This window comes from Diadema antillarum, unplaced genomic scaffold (genome assembly GCF_040938485.1).
Source record: "Diadema antillarum isolate AM-2024a unplaced genomic scaffold, OU_Dant_1.0 scf00000146, whole genome shotgun sequence".
Classification (NCBI taxonomy): Eukaryota; Metazoa; Echinodermata; class Echinoidea; order Diadematoida; family Diadematidae; genus Diadema; species Diadema antillarum.
The window spans coordinates 427,945-438,784 of NW_027271035.1; the positions used below are offsets into that span (position 1 = coordinate 427,945).

General features: G+C 38.6%; 1 protein-coding gene across 1 annotated transcript; it reads right to left on the reverse strand.

Annotated features, from left to right (window-relative positions):
• Window positions 1–3,478: 3,478 nt before the first annotated feature.
• LOC139721575 (5-hydroxyisourate hydrolase-like) lies at window positions 3,479–9,873 on the reverse strand. The gene is made up of 4 exons (XM_071632907.1): window positions 9,761–9,873; window positions 8,430–8,560; window positions 5,281–5,416; window positions 3,479–4,472 (listed from the first exon to the last, which is right to left on the reverse strand). The coding sequence occupies exons 1-4, from the start codon at window positions 9,851–9,853 to the stop codon at window positions 4,383–4,385; spliced, it is 450 nt and encodes a 149-aa protein (XP_071489008.1). The 5' UTR covers window positions 9,854–9,873; the 3' UTR covers window positions 3,479–4,382.
• Window positions 9,874–10,840: the final 967 nt, after the last annotated feature.

The following is a 10,840-nucleotide window of genomic DNA, read 5'->3' on the forward strand; positions in this document are numbered from 1 at the left end:
TTTCTGTCTCTCACGGCAGGTAGAGTGCAATAACATTAACCCTTTGTGTGCTATTGAGTGTCGAATGGAACAGAAACTCCACAGTTGAACGCGCTGTCCAGAGTCCCTGGTAAAGAAAAGGTTCAACATCCTTTCTAAGAATGATTTGATCAAGACTGCGTCATTCTCCTTTTTCTTTATTTCAACCGATTTTCATTCTAGTCTTAACCTTGTAGCGTGGGGCCTACATCATTATGAATAATAACTGTGTCTACTTTATAAGTCTCACAACACGTGAACAATGTATACACAGGTAAAAAATATCTTAATATAAACCTTGGTCACTGCCAATGTTTACTCTGGCAGGTGATAAAGTTAATCAAGGTCATAACTAGGGGAGAAAATGATGACCTGAGCGAAAGAGCGCCCTTTGGTCTGTGAAAAGAGAGAGAGAGAGAGAGAGAGAGAGAGAGAGAGAGAAGGAAAAATAGGGGAACCGCGGAAGAAGGAAGGGGGGGGGTGGTCGAAGATGCAGTAGTGATGACTTTTTTTTTCTGAAGAAGAGCGCAATTTCCGCATTCTCAACTTTGTTGTCAGTATTAAAGTAAGCTTTGATTTAATTACGATGGTATACTAAAACGAAGTCTGAGGACATGAATGGCCCCTCCTGTCAAACTGTCAGTGCTGCCGTTAAAAATTAACGAATGTACTGTACTTCAAAAGTTGAACTTTTTCTTCTTTTTTTTGGAAAAAAGCCAAACGCTGCATTTGCCTTGGCAGAGGTATAACATGCATTGCACACGTTATATGGCCTGCATTTCCCTCGAGTTTGCAATAAGCGAAAAGATGACGCACAGTTGTACGTCTTCAGTAAGGTTACGGTAAGATCACACCAGCTACATGTATTTGTATGGTAAAGTTACACATCTAAAAGATGAAATGGTGAATCAACATGAAATTTTAAATCTTGCCACTTTTCCGACCTTTTGTTGAAAGTTACATTTATATTTTAAAACTCAAAATGTTTACTAGTAATTCAACACTAAAATGTAGAATTCACGGTCAGGACACGACGTTTGCTTCTCAAGGTCCTGCGACAATTGATCCGGTCTTATCTCAAACAGTCAAAGGACTTAGGGGTGAAGGTTGTGATAGGGCTTTAGGTTTAGTTTGATGCGAGGATTAGGATTAGGGTTAGGATTATGTTTGTGGGTAGAATTTATGTTTGGCGTAACGTGCAGATATTTCATCGGAGCAATCGTCGCAGGAGCAACTCTCATCTAACCGGATTTACCATTTAATTTTTAGAGTGTAAATTATCCATAATCAATCAATGACCAATATCAATACCCCCTTCGTATTGATGATGGGAGGCACTTGCAGGGCGTATTCACAACGAGGTAAGAAAGAAACGACTAAATTTTGAGGTCATGAGGTCAACAGTCAAAGGTCACAGGGGACATAAGAGCAGACGTAAAATACGCTCAATCTCCCAATAACGCTAGAACGGATGATCGGATTTTCACCAAACTTGCAAGATGTGTTCATAATAAAGTACGAGAGAAAGTGTAAAATTTGGGGGTCATGAAGTCAGAGGTCATAGAGTCATAAAGGACATAATATAAGCTTAATTAACCTCCCAATAACTCAAGAACGGACAATCAGATTCTTACCAAATTTGCAGACTGGAGTTCATACTGAAGTAAGAAAGAAACAAAGGGTAATAGAAGTCATAGGGGTCATAAAAGAACATAAAATAACTCAAGAACGGATTATAGCATTTTCACTAAACTCGCAGGATGTGTTCATATTGCAATAAGAAAGAAACAATTAAACTTGGGATCATGAGGTCAAAGGTCATGGGATCATTAAGGACATAAGATGACGTGAATCTCCCAACAACTCAGCAATGAATGATCAGATTTTCACTAAATGTATATGTGTGGATGTTTCTATACCTCTACGTTTGCGTTGAAGATACTGCCTGCGAAATGGCGATGTTTTTTATCACGGCTGCTTGGTACATAATTATGTTTGCATTCATTTTACTGCCAAATTCATGACAGTGGACCTTTCAAATCTGAAATAAATACAGACACACATACACACACACACACAATGTTTAACTTTTACAGTATAATTGTGTCCGACTCCACTGAAACTTTCAGATGCCATGTTTTATTGTTTGTCTTTCGATATAAACATGGCGTGTACAAGTCCCTAGTAAAGGTGGATGTCAAGATGGTTATGTTATAAAGACGTACAGATTTTACTGTGTGATGTGCACATGGTCTTCTGGTACTGTAGTGACGAATCTCTCCAAGTGCGACTGTGCCGGGCCTATAGCGATGAGGCTTCTTCAGAAGCCAATAATGGCCCATTTTTGGTAATGGCCCATCATATTTAAGTAGCACATGGTAAATGATGTATACATAACATAGCACAGATATGCATGTACACACTCAGTTACACACAAGCACTTTCATTAATTCGCAATAATACATGTACACTGTACTCCATTTCATACCATATTTTGTATGTAGTAGATGTTGAATGAAGGAAAGAGTGGCATTACTTGATGTATATAATGTATGTTGAAAATTTCTGCTAGAAAGTTCTAGGTATCTAACTTGGCTCTTCAGACTTGAACTCAACAGCAAACAATACAGCAAGAGAAATTTCCTCATTTTCATATAAACACATACATGTATTTTATCATTCCATAATGGATTTCAGAAATTCGAGCTGGAGTTCTCCATTCATAATGGCTTTACCAGATAAAACAAATGCAGCAGGTTCATGAACTCTAAACTTAAAATCTACATCACAACGAATTAATTTCACGTATCTGTTGCAGTCTTGATACATGTTTTAGCATAACTCCTTCTATCCAAGACAATTCACTCGACTTTCAGTTCAGAAAATCACCCTCAAGACCATATCATATTCAAGAAGGGTGGATTGACATTGGACAAGAAAGATCAGACAAGACTGAGCATATCTGGCCCACGGGGCTGATGGGCTAAAACTCGCCTACAATACAGTCAAATCACTGTAACTGGAGCTGATGCCAATGCACTCTTACTTACCAAAGGCTCAACATATAATTCAGAAAAAAAAATCATGTAAAAAATCACATTTTTAGCTCTGGTACAGTGGTCCTTTATCCTGACCTTTCACCTTCATATATGTAATGTATTCCCCACTTCCTTCAAACCACAACATTAGCACTAGACACTCAATTGTTAAAGGCATAACTGGAAGATGATATACATCAGCCAAAGTTCATGAACCTTTAAACTTGAGGAATTTTGTCCACATCTAGTCAACATACCTGCTTGTCACGGTGCATACCTGGGTCAAGTATCAAGATCATGCATTAAAGATGTTACCTTCCGTGGTGCTAAGAAGATCTTGGGGTGGGGGGGGGGGGGGGAGGGGTGGACAGATGGATGGGCAGACAACCTGAAAAGATAATACATTGTACCTCTAACACCCTTTGGGGGAGATAACAAAAAGTGTTATCAGTGGCATGTAACCTGCCACAAATTGTCATTTCACAAAAATGATTGCTCTTTCTGACGTATTTGGCAGGTTGTCGTACTGTAGCCATACACTTTGATCTTGATCTAGGAAGGCTGACCCCTTCATGAATGGCCTGAAATCATCTCATTAAATTGCTTTGTCAGAGCTTGTAAACGTAGGAGAGAGTTTTGTCTTATCACTTCAAAGGTTTCACCAACTTTCATGAACAGCGGTCAAATTTCACCATTTGAACTCTGTAGACTGGGACTGGTATATCAACACTTAAGGACCACACTGACATACTCGAGTATAATATCTTTTCACAAACTTTGATAGTCTTTCATCATTACATTGTGTTAGGACTTGACAGATGCACTCAATTAATGTGTTTTAAAAAAAATATTTGTATCACCTATGACATGTATCATGGGGCTACTTGAAATTCTGTTAGCATCAGTGATATAAAAAATGATTTCACATCTTTATTGGTGAAATCTTTTTGATGAAATTTCAATACAACAGTGCAAAAATCAATGAAGTTTGATCAACTGGTCAGTGGAGTTCAAAAGTGATGACTTCTGCTTTCATGTCTCCAACTCTCTTAAGGATTAAATCCTTTCAGAACCAGCACCATTCTCTGTTTTGTGAGAATATGATTGATTTGAGATATCATTCCTGTATACATGTATTAGCATGCATACAGAGCTCCCTTAAACTGATTCCACAAGATATTAGATCAGTATGATATTGCTGCTCGAATTCAGATATGTGTCCAGAAGACAAAGTTTCTGCAATTTGGATCACATTCATTCTGGCTTCGCATAGAAGATGACTTCCACGCAGTGATCACCGAGCCTTTTTCCTCTTCCATTGTCTCATCAGCTCCCTCTATAGGTGGAGTAAGAGTATGGACTGAGGAGCAGGGGGACATGGTAATGTTGGCTGGGATCCTCAATCTCAAATACAACCTGAAAGTGAAAATGAAAAAAAATATATATATACATATATATATATATATGATACTGTAAAGGAACGATCATTGGCTACATACATGTACCAGGAGCACAGTAAATCAATTTGACTTAAAAGAGTAAAAATAATTAATCACACTGTTTTCTCTTGATACAACTCTGATATTGCCTCAACAGAGAATTAACCATATCACATTCATAGCTACATCAATAATGGTCTGAAATAAGATTCTGTAGAAGACATTATTTTAAATCCCTCTCGCATTGGAAAATTGATATCACTTCCTTAAGATATTTAACTCTCTTTTGAAAGATGCTCTTCTTTCCCAATCATGCTTGTTAGCAGGGTGGTCCACAAGGGGTTTCAGCATGTTGCTGCAACATGCTCAAATTCTTAAGCAAAATCCTCAAATCTTGGGCAACATTCTCAAAAGCCAGCAACATATTGTGCAACATCCTCAAGAATTTGCAACAAGCTTAAACTAAAATGTATTCAAACATGTGAAAAACATGTGCAAAACATAAGAAACATCAAACGACCTGGTACTTAGAAATTTGTGTGCAAAACATGTGAGAAAACATTGAATGTAAGCAGGACAAATAGAGATAAGCTGCGAAATATTGCTTACTACGTGCCTGTGATGTGTGCTCCGCGCACATACAATTTCTGTGATATTCTCAGATTCTGAGCTTGCAACATGCTCAAATTTCAAGTTGTGGACCACCCTGTTGTTGGGCAGCAAGCACATAAAAGCGACAGCCATTGACTGTCAAAGCGAGCAAACAAATAAACAAACAAACTTACCTCAACAAATGGGTAGAACCCCTTTGTGTTGATGTTCTTGAAGTATGCACCGGTGTCGAAAAACATCTTGTAGATTCCTGGAAGGAACTGGTCTTGCTTCAAGAGGCCTGGACACCTACCATCAGAGTTTGTAAATCTGTGTGGATAACAGGGAGAGCATTATAAGTCAGTCATGGCTCAAACTGAACTTGGTTATTTAGCACACAATTACAATGACGTACATTGTATGACAAAAGTTCGGAAATGTTCTTGATTCTACCATTCAGCTTTCTTCGAGTCTTAGTGTCTGAGAAACTCAAACATTAAAATACACTATCTACGTATAACATTTCAATTTCCCCGGTTTGTTGGATTTAATGGAAGCATGATTCAACTGCAGGGGCAAAGAGTACAAAATAAATTGGGTCGTCATCAGTCTTTGTTACTCAATGATAAAACTCAAAATGAAAAGAATATTTGAATATTAGATTATATGTGACCCTGCACCTCAAAACAAACAAAAAGTCGCCAGACATAAATCTTTAGTTAAGACCATATTCTGAAAGAGCAGACTTTAAGCTTTAAAATGATGTATAACTCAAATCAAATGGACTCTCCTAACCTATCTAAATATTGGAAAGAAAGCACAAACTCAGGAAAAGTGTGAACTGAGAAAACAGGCTCTGAAGTACAGTGTCTATTCAAGCGCTTAAAGGACAAGTTCACCTTCATAAACATAAGGATTGAGAAAATGCAACAATATTAGTAGAACACATCAGTGAAAGTTTGAGGAAAATTGGACAATCGATGCAAAAGTTATGAATTTTTTAAATTTTTGTGTTGGAACCGCTGGATGAGGAGACTACTACAGCTTGTGAGTCATATGCGTACAACAGTATAAAGAAAATATAAAAGAAAATTCAACATATTTTCACTTTTTTTCACACAATAAGAGAGCAATTGACTTGCCTCTTTCTGAGGGCAGGGGGAATAATATTACCCATAACATTTATCGGTAACGAGTCAGGGGAATGTGTACTTTTTTCAAAAGATGGAATTTTGTGAAATTCTCTTTATATTTTCCTTATATTGTTGTACGCATGTGACATCTAAGTTATTCATACACTGCAGTAGTCTTCTCATCCAGCGGGTACTGCACAAAAACTTCAAAAATTCATAACTTTTGAACGGATTGTCTGATTTTCCTCAAACTTTCAATGATGTGTTCTACTAATATTGCTGCATTCTCTCAATCCTTATGTTTATGAAGGTGAACTTGTCCTTTAATCTTTACCAAACGTGCTGGCTGTGCGATGAATGGGACAAAAAACAGGAAGTAAACCACCAGAGTAGCAACAATGAAGGGATTATCAAATTAAACTGAAATTAAGCATGCCTCATTAACACATTCTGTCCATAATTAATGCCAATTTTCAAAGAAGTAGCGCTATCCTTTCAAAAGTTATTAGAGTTGAAAGTGAAGAGTGTGGACAAGGTTTTTCAGAAATGAAAAAAGGATTCTAAAGGCACACCTAATCACATTATTCTACCAAAAATGTTCGAGATAAACTGCTAAAAAAAACACACTTTCCTGCCCTTTTTATGATACCAAAATTTAGCATAATATAAAAGAAGACCCGCTCTTTCAGAAAATATGAAAAAGTCAAGTTCTGCTAGGTTGACCCATTTCACTTATTTTCAGTCCTCACGCAAAATCAGTGTGTGCGACTTTATGTTCGTTTTGAGGTGCACGGTCACATATGTCAAAGCTATACCACACTTCTGCACCATGTCTCTGAATGAATATTTGACAAAATAACTTTAAGAAATACGTTGGCTGAAGCACTCCCCCCCCCCTCCCCCCACCAAATCCCAATATATTAAACTTTCCAATGGCATGACATGGCTTGTAATCATTATCCTGCTAACTCAATGTCCAAAGGAATTCAAAATACAGGGGAAACTCGGTATAACGAACACTGCTATAACGAGATATCGGTTATTACGAGGAAATTTTCCCGGTCCCAAATTTCCTTCCACACAAGTCTATGTTACATGCTACTCTTATAGCGAGATCGGCTATAACGAAATAACTGCTATAACGAGATAAATTTTGTGACTTCCAAACAAAGAAAAACATAGCCAATCAAACCTGTTATAGCGAGGTAAAGCAAAATGTCCTCGGGTAAAGCCTTACTTCGCCTGTGCTATCACCTTCCGAGATTGTAAAGCTCGATGCGCCAAAAACTGTCTTGTACACACATATTTTCTTCAGTGCACTCCAGCTAGCACCGCATGTTGTACGTGTGTGTGTGTATGCGAGCACACTGATACATGCAGAAAATGTGGTGGGACGGCCTGACATCATCATGACGTTTAGCAGGTGTGAGGCAATCTGATGCTGTGATTGGCTTTCTACGTAGGGAATTCCCCATCTTCACACACACGCAGTCATAATGTACATACAGAATGTGTCACATACACACACAGCATTGTGCAGACCATAATATATTCCACACACCCATACCATAACCACATATACTAATCCACAGACGATCTTGACACAATCGCAAGCTATATAATTTACAGATTCAAACATCTACAATTAATAAGAAACACATTCTTGATGTTGGATTTCACTGGCGAAAAACATTTTCTTACCCATAAAGGTGAGTAAATCCCTCACACACATTATCAAGTTATCAGTATTGATTGAAAGATGATGGGTAGTCCCACACATGCAAATTAATGTCTTTATGTTATGCTTTCTTTTATGCCTACTGATATAACGAGATATCGGCTATAACGAGGAAAATGACTCGGTCCCGACCATCTCGTTATATCGAGTTTCCACTGTACATGTACATCGTATTCCAATTCTGCTCAGTGATAAGAAATTGCTACCAATAACATCATTAGTACTCCTATGCAAGAAATTTTCATGATTGCACTTGGAGAGAAAATCAGTGCTCAAATGAATGGCAAATTCAGTATGTTATTAGACTAGAATCTTGTAAAAATGTTCAATGAATTATATGAAGCTTGTTTAAAGGGCTATCGAGACAGAGTATTTGAATCTTACACAGAACATTTGTGACGCTCATTACGTACATACAGAATTCCCCCATGTGCTGTCCAGGCAAGTTGTAGACAATGTGAGAAATACCTACCCTTCTGATATTCTCTTCCACTGACCGCCTGCCAAGAAATAAACTTCAATTCTCATGTGGGATGCTGGCGAGCCTCTTGCTGTGTCTAAAACATGACTTGTCAACGGACTCCCTGCCATTTTTGATGATGCCTGGAGGAAAGAGCCAAAAATACCATAGCATAAATATCCTTGCAACACCAGTCTAATGTACCCAAACTACAATTTGTACATTGAACTACCATGAGCAGCTCTACCTTGTACCAATTACCACCTGATTTCCATTCTCTGTTACTATCCTTTTTAAAGTGATCCTGATTATCACTTGTGATGGGACATCCTTCGCGTAAAAATTCAATATCCATGACCACAGGCTGAATATTAGCCCTCTTTACATGATATACCTTATCTTTGAAATACAAACACAAAATACACATTTATCTCAAACAAAATAAAAGTTTACATAGCGCGATAAATCATGAACATCTCACTCAAAGTAGAGCATCTACCAACTCTGCAAATCTATGAATCACAGAAAATTGCTGCATAAATTATATCAGCACAAATCATACTGCTTCAGGTTGTACAACTATGGTGTGCAACACAACAATGGAATGCCCGCATAAAGTCAGCCTAATAAACTGAACATACCGGTATTTATCCAATCCCAACAAGTAACATGTTAACCGTTACATGGCGTTAGATGTAAAGTGAATAAATGATGATAAAATTTTTGAATACCATAACCGTACATTTTTACAAAACATTTTTTTTTTTTTAAACTTAACACACAATACTGGTAATAGTGGTATAAAGATGGCAGACCATGATAGGCATTACTGAGAGTGAGAGTTTAATGCCTGTAAATTTTTTTTAAAGATACCTGCTATTCAGCACACTTAACCTAGCTAGTTATCTGGTCATGGCAATAACACAACACAAGTCATATTCATTAAAAAAAAAGAAGTTATCAAAAGCAACTCATCTTCATAATCATAACAAATGTAAATTCAAATAAAATATCCTTCCAAGATCGTCTTGAGATGTGGAAAAGACTCTGGGGGAGGAAAAGAGAAAGAGACAGGCAGGCAGGCAGACGGACAGACTATGACAGACAATGGTAAAGCATATTCACAGGGGTACAAAAGGGGTACCGTCGCTGTATAGAAGCGCAAGGTCAAGGAGTGCGCTTTGGAGAAAAGGACATACAGACAATGCAGTATATGGGACTACAGTCTTTCGACAAGCGCTCGTCACATCGAAGCAATCTGAGACATCAATATCACTCGCTCTTAGTTCGTTTTGATGAACAGAGGTAGCTTTACATCTACCAAGAATACAATATAAGGTTACCTCCGGTTTGCTTTGGTGGTTTTCTTCCTCCGCAGAAAAATTCGACACAAGATGAGACGTTAGGGATTTGACCCGAGCAGCAGCAGCATCCATAACGCTAGCAGTCACTGCGCTTTCCCTTTCCCCGGCCGGCCGGCCAACCGGCGCGGCGCGCGGCGTACGTGGCCCCGGCCGCGCCACTGGCCGCGATCCCCGGCCCGCCGCGCCTCGTCGGCCCCTTTGCCCCTCCCCCTTTTCACTTCAAGGGTTGAGTGTTACCACCCTTGTTGGTTTGAGAAGCGTTCTGCCCAAAGAGTATAGAAGCTACTTTCTGCCGTTAATCTTTCACAGGGACCCTTGTCTCGTCGGGTATAGCTTTGTAGTATTTTGAAGCAGTACATAGCGGTATTATATTTCCCATCCAATCTTGGTGGGGGTCACCCCCCCCCCCCCGATCGTTTTCTGTTTTTTGTTTTGTTAGTTTTGTTTTGTTAGTTTTTTTGTTTTGTTTTGTTTTGTTTTGTTTTTGTTTTTTTTGTTTTTTTTGGGGGGGGTGTCTTTTTTCTTGGGGTGGGATTAGGTTAAACCCCCTCCTCTAGGCCTCCCCCTCCCCCGCCTTCTTTTTTTCTTCGTCTTCTTGCTAATTGCAAGTGGAAAATTGGGAGAAGTAGGAGCAAAAAATGTTTTTGTTCGTTTATTTGTTTGTTTGTTTTTGCTTGTCATGAGGCCATATTAAACAGCCATCCCCTTAACAAAAAGGCTATAGATTCATCCCTGCCTTACACTAGTTTTGTAATAATTTGTCTGTTTGCACGATCCACCTATTAGATTTGTCGACTTCCTTCAGCAAAATTAATCACATTAGAAATTAACTAGTTGTAGTCTTAATAACCTATGACACAAACTTAATGAGGTGAGAATAACTCGTGACTCGCCAACTTAAATGTGCACAAATTGGCCCTATACAATGCATAAACATACTGTTTTGGCTGATAATCTAGCAAGTATGGGGTAGGAGGCCTACATGCATGTACAGCCCTTACTGCTTCCCCACGAGAGTCCTCATGCCTACAAGATAACAGATCCGAAACTGACGGGACA

Bases quoted from the DNA above. Each gene is read 5' to 3' on its own strand.
- LOC139721575 (XM_071632907.1), bottom strand. From the start codon at position 9,853: ATGGATGCTGCTGCTGCTCGGGTCAAATCCCTAACGTCTCATCTTGTG. The intron at 8,561-9,760 runs GTAACCTTATAT...TCTTTCCTCCAG, and splicing joins ACCACCAAAGCAAACCGGAG to GCATCATCAAAAATGGCAGG. The intron at 4,473-5,280 runs GTAAGTTTGTTT...TTTCACTTTCAG, and splicing joins GGTTCTACCCATTTGTTGAG to GTTGTATTTGAGATTGAGGA.